Consider the following 22834-nt stretch of genomic DNA (forward strand, 5'->3'; position numbering starts at 1 on the left):
ATAATAAAAACATCCTTGCAAGAGAATATGCAGCTTTTCATAAAAAAAAACATACTTTTATGATGGAACATTATTCATCACTAAAAAGAAATGACGTATCAACCTATGAAAAGGCACAGAGGAACCTTAAATACATGCAACTAAGCAAGAGAAGCCAATCTGAAAAGGCTGCACATGATATGACATTCTAGAAAAGGGAAAACTATGGAGAGACTAAAAGGTTGCCAAGGGGAGGGTGAAGGGAATTCGTAGATAGAGAGGATTTTAGGGCATCAAAAATCCCATATACTAGTACAGTGTGAAATGTCTGAAATGCATAGGACCCAAAGTGTCTCAGACTGAGGTTTTATTTTTATTTTAAAATTATTTCATAGGCTTTGTTGGTTAGCTACCCTTAATCTGAATATCTGAAACCGTAAGTTCTCCAAAATCTTAATCTTGGGCTGTCATTAGCCTTCAAGAGCTTTTGGATTTGGGGGTTTTCAGATTAGTGATATTCATCTTATGGATGGACATACTATTGTGCATTTGTCCAAATCTACAACACTAAGAATGAACCCTAACATAGATTGTGGATTCTAGGCCATAAAGAGTCAGTGTAGGTTTGCCAGTAATAACAAATGCACCACTGTGTTCTGGGATGTGATAGTGAGGAGAGCAATGTGGGGGTAGGGCTGGGTGGCTGGCAGATGAGTGGGAAATTCTTACACTTTCTGCTCAGTTTTATTATGAACTTAAAGCTGCCCTTAAAAAGTCGCCTTGAAAAAAAAAAGTCTCCTTGAAAGAAAAAATCAAAATAAAATGACTTATGTAGCAAAAGGATTGAGAAACACCAGGTAAAGTTTTCAGTGATGAAAAATAAGTTTGTGCCAGTCAGCGGTGGTGCACACCTTTAATTCCAGCACTTGGGAGGCAGAGTTTGAGGACAGCCAGGGCTACACAGAGAGACCCTGTCTTGGAAAAACAAAACAAAAACAATAAAAAGAAAAAGAAAGAAGTTTGTTTTCAGCATAGATGGATGGGTAAACAGATTGTGTTGTTCATGCAGTGGTATGATCTTTGAGCCTTAACAAGAAAGATTTTCCACATATGCTACAACACAATGACACCAGCCAGTTACAAAACAAATACTGAACGCTTCCACTTCCTTTTATCTAGTATCAGTCATAGGAACAGAACCGGGAATGGCGGTTATCAAGGTGTGGGGTGGGGAGGAGAGCTGTTTAACAGCTGTGGTTTCAGTACTGCAAAAGAAAGCTTTGGGGATCGGCTGGAAACAAAGTAAATAAACCTAACACCATTGTATTTTACTCTGAGAATGGTTACATGCTAAATTCGTATATGTGTTTTCTAATTAAAAATAAAAGAAATAGTGGCAAAAGTTACTATGTGTAATTTCAAAAGTTTTGTTTTATTTTCTAGTCTCATGTTTTATTGGAATTTTATTAGGGCTTGTTCACTCATCTGCTTCATTCTTTTGGTTATACCAACCTGTAGTTATCCAGGCCAGTAAGAGGACATGGTAAGCAGCTGCGGGCTCGTGGTTAGGTTGTTCTTGGAGAGCTCAGATAGTGAGAAGTCAAGATAGAAAAAGCAGTGCTGGGGTCTTCAAATAATTGCTTTTCCATCTGCAGCGTGGGAAGGCTGATGACAAAGGCCTGCCTTTATAACTAATAGCAGACCTGGAGTGTGCAGGGACAGGCAAGAGGAGAGCAGGAGACAGAGGCTGGGAAAACAAGCCCAGATGCAGTTTGGCAAAGGAGTAGCTAATGTAAACATTGCCTTTAGAGTCTGGAGAACCACATTAAAGCAATCCTGCCAGTGCTGGAAATCAGAGCCTTTTGTGAGGAGCAGTGGCAGAGACATTGCTAGAGGATCCCTAGGAAGGTCTGAAACAAGACCTGGAAATAAACTATAAATGATGAAAAATTTCAAAGGATTATAGCAAGAATTGATTTTTTTATTTTTTTGTCTCTCAAGACGGTTTCTCTGTGAAGCCCTGGCTGTCCTGGAGTCCTGGAACTTGCTTTGTAGACCATGCTGGCCTCCATCTCAGAGATTTACTTGCATCTGCCTCCTGAGTGCTGGGATTAAAGGCATGTGCTACCACTGCTTGATTAAGAATCCAAAATCTTCTGTGATGTTTACATTTACACAACGTGATAGAGCGTCTGTCACCTTTCATTAAAAGAAGTACAGTATGCATTTGCTTATGTTTAATATGCCAGATGTTGTGGTTGGCGATGCAGAAACAAAGACAAAGAAATAAATTAGACACGATTGTCTTCTGTGAGCTCCTGTGATATGGCAAACAGATGTTAATATGATGAGTATAAGATGCTAAAAATTTAGACAAGGTCCTTTGGGGCTATAAGAAAACATCATTAGTAAGCTCTCCATTTCAAATTTTAATTCTAGGGCTGGGGAGATGGCTGTGCCTGTAAAGGGCACATGTGAACATGAGGACCTGAGTTTGATTCCCAGCACACAAGTGAAAACTTAACTGTCACCTTGATGGAATCTAGAATCACCTGGGAGATGGACATTTGGGTGTATCTGTGGGGATTATCTTGGTTGCCTTGACTGAGGTGGGAAGACCTTCCTACTGTGGGTAGTGCCACTTCCTGGACTGTATAAGCAGATAAAGGGAGCTGGGCAGCAGCGTGAACTCATTGCTTTCTTCTCTGCTAATGTAATGTGAGCAGCGGCTCCAAGCTCCTGCCCTGACTTCCCTGTGGTGATGGACCGTACCATAAACTGTGAGCAGCTCAAATAAATGCTTTTCCTGAGGCTGGAGAGATGGCTCAGAGGTTAAGAGCACTGGCTGCTCTTCCAGAGGTCCTGAGTTCAATTCCCAGCAACCACATGGTGGCTCACAACCATCTGTAATAAGATCTGGTGCCCTCTTCTGGCCTGCAGGGATATATGCAGGCAGAACACTGTATACATAATAAACAAATAAATCTTAAAAAAAAAATGCTTTTCCTTTGAAGTTGCTTTTGTCAAGACAGCAAAAAGAAAAGCAATGACGCCAGGTGTGGGAGTGTCTGCTTGTGACCCTAAAAAGGTCAACATCAACTTTGTCACTCCTTAGGCTTCCTGGTCAAAAGAATAGTTTATCTCTGCCTTGGGTAGAAACATGACATCCCCCACCCCCAACCCCCAACCCCCAACCCCCAATCCCAGCTGAGGATTGAACCCAGGGCCTTGCGCTTGCTAGGAAAGTGCTCTACCACTGAGCTAAATCCCCAACCTGAAACATGACATTCTCTTTGTTTGTTTGTTTGTTTCTTCGAGACAGGGTTTCTCTGTGTAGCTTTGCGCCTTTCCTGGAACTCGCTTTGGAGACCAGGCTGGCCTCGAACTCACAGAAATCTGCCTGCCTCTGCCTCCCGGGTGCTGGGATTAAAGGTGTGTGCCACCACCACCCGGCCAAAACATACATTCTGATCTGTTCCAAAGATTAAAATATTACATGCTATTGTCTCCTTTCTTAAGCGTTACTTCAGTTGAGCCTGTCAATCAACTGGCTATGAGTCCACCCCTTAGGAGAGCTGATTTACCTGTGGAAGTGCTAAGGATCTCCGAATACTAATCGTCTCCCTAATGAGATAACACACAGACCCTTCCCAGAAGTCCCTCCATGAAGACATTTCAGAGCCTGTCCACCTTTTAGACTCCAAACTCAGGAAAGCATAACTTCCCCTTTCCTTCCATCTCTTTCCTTTCAGATACTGGCCAAAGTCTGGACCTGCTTTCCCTAACATTCTGGACATTCTCAGTTGTCCTTTGAGCTACCCCAGTCCTTTGATCTGCCATATGCTTGCCTGCTGATCTTTGGTGCTAAGACATACCAACTTTTTAGGACCCTAGTTCAAAGGGCATAGCGTTCTCTTCCTCATCTCTTAACTCCTGGAAACTGCTAAGATTAACAGCTTGTCTGCCCTGTTTTTCTCTTAAACTATGCTTCCTTCTGAATCTCTTTCTAAATGCCTTTATTAACAAGACTCAGAACCCAAAAAGGGAATCCCAATTTCCCCAGCAATGTGGGGTGTCATGCTCTATCATTTTTTTTTTTTTTTTTTTTTTTTGAGCTGAGGATGGAACCCAGGGCCTTGCGCTTGCTAGGCAAGCGCTCTACCACTGAGCTAAATCCCCAACCATCTATCATTCTCTTTCATATTCCCTTGAGACCAGTAAAGTCTCTCACTGACCCTGGAGGTGACCCTCAGCTAGGCTGGCTGGTTGGTAAGCTCTAGTGATTTTCCTGTCTCTGCCCCAGAGTTACAGCTATTCTGGGCTACACCTGGCTTTTTGTTTGAGTGTTGGAGATCTGAATTCTGGTTCTCACACTTGCATAGCAAGCATTCTTTACTCACCAAGCCATCTCTCTGCTCCAAGCTCTTTTCTCTGAATATTAGCTAGTCTTTATAACTCAGAGCAGCTCTTTACAAATGGGACAGCTGAATTCCCCCGAGTCACTTGGAGTCTAAGGTGGAGAGCAGCCTTCAGTTTTAACTGGTCTCTCCCTCACCTTGTATGAGGAGAGCCAGGGAGGCCTGCATGCACAAGACATCCAACATCTCAAGAACAAATCTTGCTTGTTTCCTTCATGCAAGCCACTCCTTGGCAGAATAAAGTTCTAGACCCTTTGTATCTTATAAACTCTTTTGCCCAAAGTACCCAGCATGAGCGCGCACATGTATACACACACACACACACACACACACACACACCTGCTTGTTTCTATTTGCTCCTCTGGGAGGGAGGATCGTTATGGGGAGTGTGGAGAGCAGGGGCAAGCTGAGGAGTCCTTCCCTCCCTGCTGCAACTGTTTTTCTCATAAAGTAGATGATTTGATGTGCCGTCAGGCAGATTAATTTCTATTCCAGAACCACACGATCTAATCTACATTAGGCAAGCCCAATCTTCCTATTGGCTTTTGTTCTTTCTCTGGTTTTCGAAGGATCATTGTGTTAATAGCATGTGAGCCCATTGGAGCCACCTGGTTAACTCAAGGTAGGATTTAAATAGATCTCTTTAATCCGATCATGATGTGGGAGAGTGCATGCCTGCCTCCTTTGATGCCAGCACACTAGTCTGACATTTAGTTGTCTTTATACATTTGTAAGCAATAAGGTCACAGATGTTGACTTGAATTAATTTGAGGGAGTTATTGGAAGTCTGTGGGGGAGGCTATAGAGAGATGGAAGCCTTCGGAGTCAGACAGGCAAGAATGGAGGGCGCTGTGAAAGGTGGCATTATGAACCCTGGCTTCTCTTAAATCTGGGTAGAGAGGAAAGCATGCCCTGGTTGCATGGTGCCGTCCGATTTTCCTGTTGTCTGTGTCTGAACCCCTGAGCCATCTTCTCACATGAGCTTCGGTCACATACCTGACCCCCTGTCCTGCTGAGTCAGGGAGGGTAAGGTCTGTTCCCTTCAGCTTCTGAAATGCAGTGTGGTCACTGGGAAATACTGTCCCACTTAGATCATGCACAGTGGATGTTCTTAAGGAGCCAGAACATTGCAAATGCAAGCCAGCATATTCTTACAGCAAACAGCTCGAATGTAGGAGAAAAGGATCGAGGATTTAGGATGGGACAAAATGGGGAGGAAAGTGAAAGAAAATAGAAGTGGGCAAAAGAATAGAACACAATCTCTCAAAAGTTGTTTGGCCTCAGATAACATACTCATGTAGACCCCTGTGGCTCCCCCCCCCAACTGTGGTTCTCAACCTTCCTTGCACTGTGGTGACCCCCCCCCCATGAAATTATTTCGTTGCTACTTCCTAAGTGTAATTTTGATACTATTATGAATCGGAATGTAAATATCTGATATGCAGGATATCTGATATGTGATCCCCCGCCCGTGGGATAGTGACCCACAGGTTGAGAACTGCTGTGACTAACAATTTTACAAGGTCTCTGAAAGCTGGAGTACAAATTAGGCAATGGAGAACTAGTTACTCTTTCTCACCACTAGATGGTGCTTTACAGATGGCTGGTGTGCACGGATCCTGGCTAAGTGTCCAGAACACTTCGCAAGTTTGCTTAACCAGCCATTCAAGAAACATTGAAGAAATTCAAGCCCCAAGAAGGGTTACTTAACCCACCTGTAAAGATGGGCAGAGGAAGGTTCCTAATAACATTTGAGACGTGGGTAGAGGTTGGAAGGAGATCTCCAATTTAAGAAAGAATCCCAGCAGGGCAGCCGTGGATCACACCTTTAATCCCAGCACGTGGGAGGCAGAGGCAGAAACCCTCTCTGAAAAAACCAAGGTGGGGAAAAAAAGAAAGAAAGAAAGAATCTTAAGGGGTAAAAGTGGCTTGAGAAAGTGCCATGTCTTACAGGAGTTGAAGGTGGTGGATTAAGAATGGAGAATCTCTGGCTGTCGGTCCAGACTCTGTGAGCTCCTATGAGCCCAGGTTAGTTGTTTGTATGGGTTCTCTTGTGATGTCTTTGACTTCCCTGGCTTCTACAATCCTTCCTCCCTCTCTTCAGCAGGATTCCCTGAGGCCAGCCCAAAGCTTGGCTATGGGTCTGCATCTCTTTCCACCAGTTGCTGAATGATGCCTCTCTGAAGACTATTGGGTTAGGCACCAATTTATGAATATAGCAGAATATTGGTAGACATCATTATATTGACTTTTTCCCCCCTCTAATTGTGTTTGGTTCTATCCTAGGCCTCTGGGTCCTGACACTCCAGGCATTTTAAGGACAGGCTCACTCTTGTGGTATGGGTCTGAGGGTGGACCAGTCATTGGTTGGCCACTCCCACAATCTCCACCCTTGCTCCCCGCCCCGCCCCCCACATTCCATAGGCAGGACAGACTATAGGTCAAAAGTTGTGTATCTGGGCTGGTGTCCCAATCCCTCCACTGGAACTCCTGCCCAGTCACAGGAGATGGTCAACTCAGGCTAAGCATCCACTGTTGCTAGGAGTCTTAGCTGGGGTCATCCTTGTAGATTCTTGGAGTTTCCCTGGCACCAGGTTTCTACCTGACCCGAAATGCTCCATCTTTCCCGCCATCTCTTTGAGTATTCTCCCTGTCTATCCACCTGTAGCAACGCCCATGCTACTACCCGTTCACCATGTCCGATTGAGGGGCTGAGGATTAGAAAGAGAGACAAGGCAGCGGGTCATTCATTTCAGTAGAATGCCCTTTATTGAAGGAGGGACGAGGCCTTAAACACAGACTTACAGCACAGTGGAAGAACCTGGGAGGGCAAAAGTTCGCTACAGATGTTTTACACTCTAGCATTACACCAATGTGCAGGATAAGCAAACAAGAAACCTTCGGTAAGCTGTTTAGGAGGAATGAAACTGGCAGGGAATTAGCATAGGGAGGACATCTGATCAAGGTCAGCAAGCAAGGCAACAGCTCCCCAAGGAACAGGGGCCAGGGCCCAACATCCACCTCCAACCAACCAGATCCTCATGTTCCCATCTCTACCCACCCCCAGTCCACCCACAAAGTCTCTTCTATTTCCCCTTCCCTGGGAGATTCAAGTATGCCCCCTTTGAGCCCTCCTTGTTACCTAGCATCTATGGGCCTGTGGGTTGTACCATAGTTATCCTTTACTACTAATATCCACTTATGAGTGAGTATATACCATGCTTGTCTTTCTGGGTCTGGGTTACCTCACTCAGGATGATCTCTTTTCCAGACGCATCCATTTGCCTCCAAATTTCATGATGTCATTATTTTTACAGCTGAGTGATACTCCATTGTGTAAATGTACCACATTTTCCTTATCCATTCTTCGGTTGAGGGGTTTCCATGTTGTTTCTAGGTTCTGGCTATTATAAATAAAGCTGTTATGAACATAATTGAGCAAGTGTCCTTGCGGTATGATTGATCATCCTTTGGGTATATGGCCGAGTGGTATAGCTGGTTCTTGAGGTAGATCGATTCTCAATTTTGAGAAACCACTATATTGGTTGTACAAGTTTGCACTCCCACCAACAGTGGAGGAGTGTTCCCCTTTCTCCGCATCCTCTCTAGCATAAGCTATCACTTGTGTTTTTGATGTTAGCCATTCTGATAGGTGTAAGATAGAATCTCAGAGTTGTTTTGATTTGCATTTCCCTGATGACTAATAATGCTAAACATTTCTTTAAGTGTACCTTGGCCATCTGAGATTCTTCTATTGAGAATTCTCTGTTTAGCTATGTACCCCATTTATTAATTGGATTATTTGGTTTTTTGATGTCTAGTTCTTGAGTTTTTATATATTTTGGAGATAAGCTGTTTGTCAGATGTGGGGTTGGTGAATTAATTTAATTAATTCATTTATTTTACATCCTGACTGCAGTTCCCCCTCCCTCCTCTCCTCCCATTCCCTCCTCCTACCTCCTCTCCATGCCTCACCCCCCAATCTACTCCTCCTCTGTTACTGTTCAGAAAGAGGCAGGCCTCCCAAAGGTATCAACAAAGCATGGCATATCAAGTTGAGATAAGACTAAGCTCCTCCCCTTATATTAAGGCTGGGCAAGGCAACCTAGTATGAGGAATAGGTTCCCCATTCTGTAGGCTGCCACTTTGTCCTATTGACAGTGTCCTTTGTCTTACAGAAGCTTTTCAGTTTCAGGAGATCCCACTTATTAATTGTCAATCATAGAGCCTGTGCTATCAGTGTTCTATTCAGGAAGTTGTCTCCTGTGCCAATGCGTTCAAGATTATTTCTCACTTTCTCTTCTATCAGGTTCAGTGTAACTGGGTTTATGTTGAGGTCTTTGATCCACTTGGACTTGAGTTTTGTGCAGGGTGATAGATCAACAGCCAGGGTGCCTGCATAGGACTGACCCGGGCCCTCTACGTATGTGTGACAGATGTGTAGCTTGGTTTACTTATGGGACTCCTAGCAGTGGGAGCAGGGGCTGTCTCTAAAGCTTTGGCTGGCTATGGGGAACCTATTCCTCATAAGAATCATTTCATTGACTCTTTTTTTCCTTTCTTGGTCAGTCGTGTTTGGTTGTACCCTTGGTCTCTGGGCTATCCAGTCTCTGGTTCCTGGCCTTCCAGTGTCAGGTATGGGCTCCCTCTTGTGGTTGAACCTCAAGTTGGACAGTGACTGATTATTTTTTCTTAGCAGGTTTTGAAAGTAGGAGACAAGTCTGACTATACGACTTCAATGTTGTGCTTGCTTCCCCATTTTGAGAGCATTTCAGAGGCACATCCTGACTAGAATATTAGCTACCTAGGGTATGCCAACTGGGGAGTCTCCAACGGGTAGGAGAATTAGATCAGCCCAGCGATTGCAAAGCTTGGTGTGGCAAAGAGAGAACCCTGGGATCAAATAAGGAAAGACACTAAAGTGAAGACAGCTCTAGAGAGCATCAGCACAAGTCACAGAAGGACAAGAATCTACAAGTTCAGTCGACTCCTTCCAAAGCCTCTTAAGGGACACTAGCCGATTTGAGTAGGTGACTCTGGTAGGCCTTGCCCTTTTCTCCAATCCCTCTGCCTTGCTAAAACCCATTAGGTTACATTCCTAAAGCTAGCCACCAAGGTCTGTTTGGCCACTTCCTCCTCCTGAGGCTGATTACCAAGGTCCAGCTATCGAAGTATTAAAGTCCAGCAATCAAAAACCCCCTTTGATTCACCTAATTAAAAGCCCAATCAAAATCTACCACCACATCCTAGCCCATTCTAACACAGACCTCCTCTTTTTCTCTTCTTAAAAATTACACCCACAAGGTCATTTGCTGCTGTTTTTCTGCCTGAGTCAGAAAGCAGCCACTTTAACTTTCTTCCCCTTAATAGAGGATCTCTCTGTGAAAACAGGTGTTTGGGTGTGTTTTGTGCCTAATCCGGGTCGGGAAGGAAGCCCCCACTGGTCAAGGTCTCCTTCAGCATCTACCTGACAGACACCAGTCTACATTTTAGCAGGCCCAGAAAGCAGCCACTTCAACACTTCTCTTCTTGAATTTTTTTTTTTTTTTTTTTTTTAGTTATTTGTGCTGGAAATCCAACCCAGGGCCTCATGCATGAAAGACAGTACTCCACCAATAGAGCTATATCCTCAAACTCTCTGTTTCAGTTTTTAAAAGTGTGTGTGTGTGTGTGTGTGTGTGTGTGTGTGTGTGTGTGTGACATTGTGGAGATCAGAGGACAACCTGTGGGAACTGGTTCTCTCCTTCCACCACACAGGCCCTGGGGATTGAACTCAGATCCTTAGTCTTGGTGACCTACACTAATACTCTCTGAGCTACTTCTGGCCCAGCAACGGATTGATTTCACGTCCTCCTTGTAGGTCATGTGTTCTGCTTCCCTGAATGCAAGATCCCTTCCCTTGGATGCTAGACGCTAGGAATTTCATCGTGCTCCATTGTGGATACTTCTCTACTTCTAGCCACACCGTGGAAGGTTCTTTTGGACTGCAGCGTAGGCATTTGGAAACAGGGAGCTTGTTCTGGTCTTTTTAGCTTTGTTGAGTAGAACCGGAGCGTTTGGTCCAGTTAATTTTCCTTCTTTGCACCAAGTTTCTCTTTTTTTTTTTTTTTTTTTTTCCGGAGCTGAAGACCGAACCCAGGGCCTTGCTCTACCACTGAGCTAAATCCCCATCCCCTAAGTTTCTCTTGAAATAAGAGATTTTCTCCTCTGGCTGCTGGTAGCAGGCACATTGCTTGGGCCTTACGATCTGAGGACACTGTTCTCCCCCAAATCTTTTGGTTGACTTTTTTCTCCCTAGTACTACAGGCAGTTTCCTCGTACATGTGACTAATCAGTGTTACCTTCCACAGAATTCTGAGTTGCGATTTTAATTAAAGTCCTTATTGAGGTATATTTCACACACAAAGAAATGGACTCACTGAAAGTACACACTGTGGTAAGTTTTAACAGTGGTGTATTCTGTGAGACCAAACTCATTTGGATGCAGAGTAGGCCCTTCATCTTCTACATACTCTTGTACCTTTGCAGTTCATCTTCCTCATGATTTTGGCCCTGACTAATAGCTGATTTCTTGATTTGTTATAAATTACTTGGCATTTTTAGAGTTTTATAAAAAATAAAATCACACAGTAGTCATTATTTGTATCTTGTATCTATGAGCATGGTGACTTTGAAGTTTCCTGGTGTTGCCTATAGTAAGTAGTTCATTCTGAGTCTGTCCCCGACAGTGTTCCATCGTCTGGATATCTTACTGTCTGTTGTTTATCCACCAACCTTTTTTTTATATACCCAGTCTGTGTTAGGCAGCTTTCTGTGTGTAGCGAGCACATACCCTGGTTATGGGGGAGGAATAATCACTCTTGATTCAGACTTGGTATAACACTCATTTATTAACACAATAAGATTACAAGCAATATTTATCCCGTCTTCCAAATGGAAGTGGGAGTACCTCTCCAGGTGTACAGGTCCGGATTTGCCACATCTGTTCCTCTGTATCTTGGGTCAGCCTTCCTTCCTCAGGTCAGCCACGTCTGCACTGGGGACAGGATCTCATGTCTCTGGCGGAGGAGAGTCGTCTCACGTGAGGGCCAAACGAGCTCTGTTGGTCGGGTCTGAGGCTTCATCTTTTATATCCTTTTCTGGCTAGGTTTCTAGTCTTATCCCTACTTCCACACATAGCTTATAGCTTATCACTACTCCATTTGTGGTTTACTTACATCATTCTATTGCTTATCACTCCTGACCAAGGTTGTTCACCCTAGGCCTTACATGTGGCTGTGATAAAATAACTGAGAACACCAACTTCAAGAAGAAAATTTCTACTTTGGTTCACAGTTTTCATCCATAGTCACTTGGTTCCATTGCTTTGGATTTGCCTGAGATAAGGCATACATCCTGGCATGAGCACAGGGCAGAGCGAAGATGCCCTCTTCATAGAAGCCAGGACGGAAGGAGGTGGAGAGGAGGACAGTGGAGAGTAAAGAACCCTTCGAAGGCACATCCATCATAGCTTGCTCCTTCCAACTAGGCCCCATCTCCTAATTACTCATCTAGCTAGGGGTTCACCAGTGAGTTAAAGTATTGATGAAGTTATTGATAAGGAGTAGAACCTGAATTAATCACCAACGACTACTAATCATTTTTATGAATTGAAACTTCCATGATACCGCTAAAGGAAGAGGTGTAAGAAGCCCCTGGGTTGGTAAGCAGACTCATTTGCATGCCAGAACAATGGGGTGTGATTTGGTTTTCTCACCACTGTGGTCCTATATCTGACAGGAAACAATTGGGGGAGAAGAGGCTGATTTTGGTTCGGAGTTTAAAGGGTGTAGTCCAAGGTGTTGGGGGGGGGGTTGGGGGGGAAACCAGCAGGTATGGCTCTTTTTTTTTTTCTCAGAGCTGAGGACCGAACCCAGGGCCTTGCGCTTGCTAGGCAAGCGCTCTATCACTGAGCTAAATCCCCAACCAGATGTGGCTCTTACTGTGCTGTCACTCAGCCCCAGGGTAGAGGAACAGCTGGGAGAGGAAGCTGAGTCAGGCTACAGACTTCAAGGTCTGACTCCTGCCTCAGGGACCCACTTCCTATAGATAGGCCCCATTCCATTAGACTGTGTTTCCATCCGAGGACCAAGTATTTGAACACAGGAACCTGTGGGGGCACTTAACATCCAGGCTGTAACAGATGGCACACCCTAACTCCCTGATGGGGACAGACGCTCCAGTGTACAGGACCCCTCAGGACCCTGTCCTGTTTACCTTTTTATCTGGATGGATGGGTTTCTTTTATAACATTCTTTGTCATAAAGCTGTATAGAAAAAGGAACATTTGGGTTCAGAAATATCAATATTTGTCTACCGCATAAGCCCATTTATATTAATGTTAAGCTCAAAGGCAGGCCCTTAAATGCTGGGTTCCTTACTGTTGTGTATATGAAACAGAAGAAGCAGGAGATGATGGAAGAGGAGCAGGTGGGGTAGGGATTAAATATCCATTTTCCATCCTGTTTATAAGTGGATAGTGTTGTTTATATGGGTATCATTATCATATTTATTATTAATCAAGATCACATTTATTATACATGGCGAAGTCCTATTGTATGATTTCTGTCCTGTAGAGGGTACAGGAGAATGGTGACGATGTTATTTCTTCTTTGACATAGTCTATTTAAAAATTTTATTTTGACTGATTGTTTTTTTTTGAGACATAGTACAACATACCCAAAATTATGGGACACTATGAAAGCAGTGCTAAGAGGAAAATTCATAGTACTAAATGCCCACATAAAAATTTTTTTTGAGACAAGGTTTTATTATGTAGCCCTGGCTGTTCTGGAATTCTCTCTAAAGCCTAGGCTGGCCTTGAACTTACAGAGATCTCCCAGGCTATGCCTCTTGAGTGCTTAAACTAAAGGCACATGCCACCATGGCTGGCTCTTCCTCCCCCTCCGCTTTTTCTTTATTTGTAGAGCATCTCTTTCCTTGGAGTCCCTTTCTACTGTCTTTAGACTTTGAACATGACATTATATGTTTGTTAAAGAGAGTTTCAGTGTATACCAGTTAACATATGTTGACTGTAGCTGAAATAAAGCTGAAAGAAAGTACTTTTTTTTTTTTTCATTAAGGAATTTTTTTTCATTTTACATACCAGTCACAGATCCCCCTCTCCTCCCTCCTCCCACACTTCCCGCCTTCCCCTCCCCAACCCATCCCCCATTTCCTCCTGCAACAAGGCAAGGTCTCCTATGAGGAGTCTGCAGAGCCTGGTACATTTAGTAGAGGCAGGTCCAAGTCGCCCCCCTGCACCAAGGCTGTGCAAGGTGTCCCACCATAGGCACTGGGCTCCAAAAAGCCTGTTCATGCACCAGGGATGGATCCTAATCCCACTGCCAGGGGCCCCTTAAGCAGATCAAGCTACACAACTGTCTTGCTTATGCCGAGGGCCTAGTCCAGCCCCATGGAGACTGCCCAACTGTTGGTGTAAAGTTCATGAGTTCCCACTAGTTTGGTTTGGTTGACTCTGTAGGTTTCCTCTCATGATCTTGATGCCCCGTGCTTATAGAATCCCTCTTGAGTTTTAACTTCCAGTCCTATAGCAGAGTTTAATTAGAGAAGGAGAGCCTCTCTGGTGATAGAGAATGAGGAATTTATTGTGGACAGAAGCTCTTACAATGCCATAGGAGCTGGTTAAGTCATCTGTGTCTGGTGTTGGCCTCTCTGAATGGTGCTGAGACTAAAGTCAGTAGAACCAACAGATGGCCATGAAGTACGGCGAAGGGAGTAAGGATATATGGGAACTGGTAAGAATAGTCTAGAACCAGTCTGGCTTGGGTTAAGCCATTCAGTCTTCTTTCCCTCTCTGTCCTTACAGTTGATGTAAACGAAATGACAGGCATCCTGCTGTGGTGTCTGTGAGTCTGTGATTTTTTTTTTTTTGCTTGCCCAAAGGAAATTGTCAAGCATCCAAAGCTAGCAGAGGCTACAAGTGGCACATCTCATAGGATGGACACACATTAACTAGAGGGCCTGATGCCTGGGAAAAAGATACAACCTGATTGCAGGTACATACTACGGTTACTGGTCCTCTACATGGGCTCTCCCTGGTTGTTCTGAAACCTGCAAGAGAACACCTGCACTTGGCCTCATGGGTCTGAACTCTCCTCAGAGCCCCACTGTGCTGCTCTACGCCTGTTCACGTGGGGAAGCCAAAAGTGTCCATCACTTTCCTTATTCATGAAAGGGTCGTGTTAGGTGACAAGGACAGAATGCAGAGAGAGGACAGTCAGAACAGAGGATATAATTTATTTTCTTCTGTGTGTTGCCGTAGCTAGAACCATTTTTGCATTCCAAAGAACCCAACAGGATTGCTCGTTAAAGCTAGACTTCCTTCTAATTTCTGATGACCGTGAGTGTGACAAGGACTGGACAAGAGGAGTCACTAAATACACTTTTAATCCAAAATTTTTATTTTTATATAGTTATTTAAAAATTATGCCCTTTATTTTTTGATATTAGAATATAGTGACACAGTTTCTCCCTTCCTTTCCTCCCTGCAAGCCCTCCCAGGTAATCCTCCTTACTCCCTTCCAAATTCATGGCCTCTTTTATCATTAATTGCTATTACATATGTGTATGTGTACCTATTCCTGAACACACAAATACAACCTCCTCAGTCTGTATAGTGCTACCTGTATGTATGTTTTCAGAGCTGACCATTTAGTATTGGGAAAATTTTTCTTTTCTTTCTCTTTCTCTCTCTCTCTCTCTCTTTTTTTTTTGAGATGGGGTTTCTCTTTGTAGCCCTGGCTGAAATAATTTTTCTTTTTTATGTTTAAAAGTATATCAAATCATTCTACATAGTGTTATTTAATATGTAAATTATATTTAGTATACATAAAATAAAGTATGGTTAAAAAATAAACAAACCCCAATATTATATTTATTTCTCTAAAGGATTCTTTTTTGCTTGCTTGTTTTTTGTTTTTATGTACTCCATAGGCCAGATTGGCCTTGAACTCAGAGATCCACCTGCCTCTGCCTCGTGAGTGCTGAGATTAAAGGCATATGCCTAAGGGATTTTTGTTGTTGCTTTTGAGATGTGATGTAGCATAGCCCACACTGTCCTTGAACTTGCTATATAGCTGAGGCTGGTCTCGAGCCTCTGATTCTCTACCTCTACTTCTCATGTTCTAGGATTATAGACATTTGTCTCCTCAGCTCCTCAAAGTATCCAAGGGCTCCTCATCCAAACACTATGAACACACTAAAGGACGAAAGTCAGGCTGTAAACTAGAGAGTGGGATGGGAAATTACTTTCCTGAAAAGCTAGTTTAAGCTCAAAACTTAGTTCTGAGCTTCTTTTGTATAAGAAATATTTCACAGGCTCATTATTTTCCCGGAAGGAGATGCATAGGTAACACAGGTTGTATACTCCCTTCGCAACACAGGTTGTATACTCCCTTCGCAACACAGGTTGTATACTCCCTTCGCAACACAGGTTGTATACTCCCTTCGCAACACAGGTTGTATACTCCCTTCGCAACACAGGTTGTATACTCCCTTCGCAACACAGGTTGTATACTCCCTTCGCAACACAGGTTGTATACTCCCTTCGCAACACAGGTTGTATACTCCCTTCGCAACACAGGTTGTATACTCCCTTCGCAACACAGGTTGTATACTCCCTTCGCAACACAGGTTGTATACTCCCTTCGCAACACAGGTTGTATACTCCCTTCGCAACACAGGTTGTATACTCCCTTCGCAACACAGGTTGTATACTCCCTTCGCAACACAGGTTGTATACTCCCTTCGCAACACAGGTTGTATACTCCCTTCGCAACACAGGTTGTATACTCCCTTCGCAACACAGGTTGTATACTCCCTTCGCAACACAGGTTGTATACTCCCTTCGCAACACAGGTTGTATACTCCCTTCGCAACACAGGTTGTATACTCCCTTCGCAACACAGGTTGTATACTCCCTTCGCCACACAGGTTGTATACTCCCTTCGCAACACAGGTTGTATACTCCCTTCGCCACACAGGTTGTATACTCCCTTCGCAACACAGGTTGTATACTCCCTTCGCCACACAGGTTGTATACTCCCTTCGCAACACAGGTTGTATACTTCCTTCGCCACACAGGTTGTATACTCCCTTCACAACACAGGTTGTATACTCCCTTCGCCGCCGCTGCCGAACCCCTCCCCCCATGCCTGTTTATCCCCAGCAGCCTGTCTTCCCCTCTCATGTCACAGTGCCCCCTGCCCCTTTTTAGTACTCCGTTCCCTCTTTCATGACCCCCTACACACTTTCATAGCCTATCCCCAATCTCACAACCTTTATTTACACACATACAAACCCTGCAGTTAGGGTTTACATATGGGAGACAATATATGATCTTTGTATTTCAAAGACTGGATCACCTCACTTACATATTCTTTCTAGTTCCTTCCATTTTCCTGAATATTTCTTTTTTCTTAACAGCAAAATTCCACTGTGTATATATGCCACGTTTTCACTATCCTTCTGTTGATGCACAACTAGGCTGGTTCCGTTTCCCTGATGTTGTGAATAGAGCAGCAGTACACACAGATGTGCGAGTATCTCTACGGCAGGATAAAGAGACCTTTGGGTATATGCCCAGGAGGTACAGCTGACCTCCCCATACTACTTAAAAATGGATATAATATCTCTAGCACGATAGATATATTAAAAGTAATATACAGTAAAATATTACTCTAGTTTTATTTCCATGGCTGTGATAAAATACCTTGATAAAAAAGCAACTTATTTTATTTTTTGATTAATATGGATATTAAGATGGGATTTATTTCAGCTCATAGTTCTAGGTTATAGCCCCATCCTATCAGGGAAGTCAAAATAGCAGGTGTTTCAAGCAGTTAGTTACATCCAAAGTTAGTTAGGGCAGAGAAAAATGAGTGCACGCATGTTTACCTTGTGCTCAACCCCCTCTCCACACATCCAGTGAAGGATTCCCTGCCTATGGGATGGAACTACCCACAGTGGGCTGTGTTTTCCCTTATCAATTAATATAATCAAGACAACCCTCAAAAGCAGGCCCACAGGCAAATCTAATCTACTGAATCCCTCATCGAGACTTTTTCCAAGTGAGTCCACATTGTGTCATCAAGCCGACAATTAAGACTTAACCATCACAAACACTGTATTTCAATGTATGTGTTTCTGTGGTGGATTGTAAGAAAATAACTTCCAAAGGGAGTGGCACTATTAGGAGGTGTGACTTTGTTGGAGTATGTATGGCCTTGTTGGAGGAAGTGTGTCACTGTGGAGCAGGCTTTGAGGTCTCCTATGCTCATGATACTGCCCAGTGTGACAATCTACTACTTCCTTTTGCCTGCAAGCCAAGATGTAGGACACTCAGTCACTTCTCCAGCACCATGGCTGCCTGCATGCCACCATATCACACCATGATGATGATGTACTGAACCTCTGAAAATGTAAGTCACAACTCCAATTAAATGTTTTCCTTTATAAGAGTTGCTGTGATCATGGTGTCTACTCACAGCAAAAGAAACCCTAACTAAGACAGTGTCCAATTATGACAACTAGGAGCATAATGATGCTATTACAAACTTATATCTGTATAATAATCATTATGAATGCAGCATATACAAAAGCAGCCTGGCTCAAGTGTATGGATTACAGCTTTTTTATTCTAAGCTGCAAAGCAGCCTTTTTTGGTTTTGGATTTTACATGGATATCAGATGAAATGTTTAAAAATGGTGACTGTGGAACAACTCTTTTTCCTTTCAAGTGATCTATCATGTCTGACCTCTGTCCATATTACATGCCAACGGCTCCTCTTGCCTCTCCATAGCAACAACCACTGTGGGAATGTGCTTGGCACTATCTAAACCAATCACCTGCCTTTCCCATGACCTACCAATGTACTCTGAGTTATATACACATCAGAGATGAGTATATATAGCAAAAAAAAATTAAAAGTCTTGCAGAGAATGCTTGCACTAGCATATTCTTCCTAATGCCAGAAATGGAAACAACTCAAACGCTCCTCAACAGAGAATGGATAAATAGCTTGTCCTTTATGCGCACAGAATTATGCAAGTCAAAATGAACAAATAGCTACCACAGAAAGCATAAATGACCGTTACAAAAAATGTGATAGAGACAGACAAAATATGTATTACATGTCTTCAAAAGTTCAAATACTGTCAAAGCTAATATATAGTTTAAGGTGGGATAATGATCTCAGGGGAAGGAAGAACACTTCTGTGGTACTGACAGCCTTGTTTCTTGACCTGGGTGAGGTTGACATGTGCAGACTTTGCAGGAGGGAGGACACCAAGGTCATCCCGAGGTTTGTCCTATTCCCTCCTCTATAGGGAAGGGAAAAAGAGGGAGTGGGAAGTAAACGCCTAAACTCTGCCCTCCTTCTCCAGCCCTCCATTTCCTAGAGAGGAGCCCGGAAACAAAACAAAGCCAAGAATAAATTTCAGCTGAATTCAAATCCTCAATCAAGATAGAGTCTAACCTACATCGCTGTTAGCAAAATGCACCCTCGCCCTCCTCACCCCTACCCCACCACCATTCGCTCTGGATGACTGCGACATGGACCACCTTGAAGGCCAAGTCTTCTCGCAGCCCTGGACAAGTGGGAAGGAACATTTTTTTTTTTTTTTTTTTAATTACTTTCTAACGTCTCTGCCTGAGTTCTCCAGCAGCCTAGAGATCCGATTCTCTTAGGGGGCGGAACCTCGAAGCCTTAGCAACCAAGCGAGTCTTTGTCGCGTCATAGCAACGCTTTCAGCCCTCCCCTTCCCAATGCCTTCTTAGTTCAGCGACCCTCTAAGCTCTCCGTCTGCCCGAGGTCCTCGCTGTTTGGATGGGCGTGGATTTGCACTTCTAGCTTAGCGAGGGACTGCGCTCTGGCTTCGTGTTGGGGGAACAGGTTATCCGCGGGCCAGATCACCGGGGGAGGGACGGCGATAAAGAACGTTTATTTAAGGAAAAATAATATCAAAACATATCAAGACTTTTACAGCAAATTTTCGATTTCAAAGTACACCCTAAATTCAGGGCAAAGAGGGCTGGAGGGTGGGAAAATCCTTTTTAGCGCAAACTCCATATAACAAAGCAGAGACTATCCATCAAGGACCCACCACGGAGTCAATCGGAACAGAAGATGCTGGACAGGATTGCCCCGGGTTTTCAGGACCTGTGCAGGCAGGTGCTGCCCACACTGCCTTCGCTGAGCCAGGAGGGTAAGCGACTTCATGTGGTGTCTGGGGCTGTACCTTACTGTGCTTCAAGGCATGACTCAGAGCTTATTTCGCTGTTGCCAGACTTGAACCTGCTCAGGCGTTTTTTTTTCTTCCGCATGGCCTGATTAGCACTAAATATTGAGAACAAGCTCCCCCACCTAACCTAGGGTGGATGAAAACCCTTGTGGCTACCTACAGAAAAGCGTTCCCAAATGGCTCCTTTTCAGAGTGTACTTTGGAAAGGACACCGATATTTGTACTGTCCTTGACGTCTTGTGGGTATGTTAGTGGAAAGTGATGCTTCTTGACAGACAATTTTCATAGAAAACTCAGAGGGCAGTAGCAAGACGCAGTCCGTTTTAAGTATAGTAAGCTTTAGAATAAGATTGTCGATGTGTGAAAAATGGCTTGCTGGGAAGCTGAGACTGTATCAAATCTATAGAAACCTAACATCTTGACAATGCTGAACCTTCTTATCCACAAAATGTTCTAATACGTAGTTCTTCGATTTCTTTCATCAGTTTTGTAAATATTTTCTCATAGATTTTATATACTTTTTAAAATCTATACCTATTTCATTTTTTAATGAATTCTAATGTTATATTGTGCTTACTTTTTAAATTCTCTTTATTCATTGCAACTATATAGACAATTCACTTTTAACTATTAACCTTGATAATTATGATTTAATTGTGAAATGGCCCCCATGGACTTACATGTTTGAACACCCAGATCCAGCTGGTGGCACTGTTTGGGGCATTGTGTGACTTAGTTAGCAAAAATTGGTCACTGGAACATTCTTTTATAGCATGGCCCAGTCTGGGCTCTCTGCTTCCTGATTCACCCGAGAGAGAGAGGCTCCTACCACCACCGACTGAGACATTCTGGTCATTGTGCCTTCCGTGATGGACTATACCCTGAGTCAAATAACCCCTACCTAGGTTCTTTTGTTGAGTATGGAATATACAGAGAAGTGGGGTCATTGTTGCAATTAACCTGACCATGGTGTGAATTGGAACTGGTTTATAGGAGGCATGTAGAGAAGTTCTGCAATGTGGCCTAGAGAAGCCCTTAGGATGCTGTTCTCAGAGCTTAATGGGTCATTCTGGTGAGAGAAGACAAAAATGTGACTAGCAATGTGGAAAATAGAGATTGCTCACAAAACTTCAGAAGAGAAACAAGACCATATCAGGAATTGGGTGAGAGGCCATTTGTGCTGAATTCTGTAAAAGTGGCTGTGTTCTGCTCATGTGCTGGAGATTTGAGTACAGATGGATTTAAAAATACAGAGTGATTTACTTCGTGGAGGGAATTTCAGGATAGGGTAACATTCAGGCTATGCCATGGTTATTGCTCACTGATTCTTACCTTGATTTATCGTGAGAACTTAGAACAAAAAAGTAAAGCAGAAAAGAACATCCAGTTTCATAGCAAAAGAGCTTGACAGAGTTCAAGTTTGCTATAACTGTTAAAGAGATTACATCACTAAAGAAAATCCTGTACTTAATGCTGGGACAATGTGGAAGGTGACCCAAGAGCATCATCTACGGCTCCCAAGTGTGAAATGGCAAACTCATTTGAAAAATGTTCTCCCCAAAAGATCATTAAAGTGTGTCCTCAGCATTCTAGAACACCAGTCTGTCCCTCTCTTCTCCCCCACTCTAGTTTCATATTTGGCCATACAATCTCTTCCATGCACAAATATTCCCACCATGATGTAGCATGGACGCAAAGCCCAAATCACTGGGGCTGCCTGATCTTGAACTTGGAACACCTCCATAACGCTGAGCTCAATAAACTTCTTTATAAGTTAGCCACTTTGGATATTTTATTGTACTTAAGCAAAGTAAATGAACACACTAGTTTCTGAGGTGTGTGTGTGTGTGTGTGTGTGTGTGTGTGTGTGTAGGGGGGAGGTGCTGGATTTTGTTAAATGAGCAGACTTTTCTTTTTTAGCCTGTTGTCATGGGTTACATACATTTAAACTGATCTTTAGATAGGGTTGAAATTATTTTTATTCTGAGATTTAGTGATAATCTTCCTAAAACTGGGTTATCAGAACAAATGGTTTAGAAACCATAATTGGTAACATTTACAAATTATTCTAATTGAATTGCAGGGGCCTAAAGCCTCTTTTTCCAGTGAGAAATATCAAACTTCAGTTTAAATAATTAACTCTACTCTTGTGTAACTCTGCCTGACCTACTTTATTGAATAAAACATTACATAGACTTCAATACATCATCTCTATGAACACAGAGCATGCTCAAATTCCCAGTTAAATCAAAGACTTTTCACCAGGGTTTGGTTACAAAGTACATAGTTTCTCCTGGCCCTGTTTAAATTATTTCCTCTTTGGTATAAATAGTTTTCTTGAAGTCTGAGCTGCATCGTAGACTTGTTATCAGTTTTATATTATAAACCTGAAAATTCTCCATGTTAATCGGGATAATAAGATTTCTGTTAGTGAGTTAATTACTTTTATGGTGTCAAAGAGAGTTTTAACTCAGTATACAGTTGGGATTGATTGACAGACCTCCTCTTTCTCTTCCTCCTCCTTTTTGTTTCAGACAGGGTCTCACTGTGTAGCACTGTCTGTCCTGGAACTCTCTATGTAGACCAGGCTGACCTGAAACTCAGAGATCTACCTGCCTCTGCCTCCCAAGTGCTGGGATTAAAACTGTGCAGCGCCACACCTGGTCTTTGGTAGACTTTCTTAGTTTTTAGCAGCAAGGAGTAGAATCCTTTGGGTTATTGGGTAAGGATGGAGGGGGTGACTACTGTAGGATGGGGCACAGTGGGGGGAAAGGCAAAGGTATAGAAACAGCAATTACCGGTTCCCAGTGGGCCTTGTGTTCACTGTGGCAAGTAGCCCCCATTTCATTGGTCACGAGTTTCCATTGTTAAACTTGTTCCAAGATGCTCAGGAGCACAAGCACTGATTTCTATCCACCAAGCTTGCCTGTTTCCTGCCACATTGTTAGTAAAAAGTATTTTACAGCCCTGGTAAAATATCAGAGTTAGGGGCTGGAGAGATGGCTCAGCGGTTAAGAGCACTGCCTGTTCTTCCAGAGGTCCTGAGTTCAATTCCCAGCAACCACATGATGGCTCACTACCATCCGTAATGAAATCTGGCGCCCTCTTCTGGCCTGCAGGTGTATATGCAGACA

General features: G+C 43.4%; 1 protein-coding gene across 1 annotated transcript in view; it reads left to right on the plus strand.

Annotated features, from left to right (window-relative positions):
* Positions 1 to 19188: 19188 nt before the first annotated feature.
* The window catches only part of Ccdc81 (coiled-coil domain containing 81), a 37777-nt gene continuing 34131 nt past the window's right edge, over positions 19189 to 22834 (plus strand). Inside the window, exon 1 of the mRNA XM_059271672.1 lies at positions 19189 to 19664. Coding sequence (XP_059127655.1) covers positions 19586 to 19664 — 79 coding nt within the window. The 5' untranslated portion in view covers positions 19189 to 19585. The remainder of the gene's footprint in view (positions 19665 to 22834) is intronic.

The sequence above is a fragment of the Peromyscus eremicus genome, chromosome 1 (assembly GCF_949786415.1).
Source record: "Peromyscus eremicus chromosome 1, PerEre_H2_v1, whole genome shotgun sequence".
Taxonomy (NCBI): domain Eukaryota; kingdom Metazoa; phylum Chordata; class Mammalia; order Rodentia; family Cricetidae; genus Peromyscus; species Peromyscus eremicus.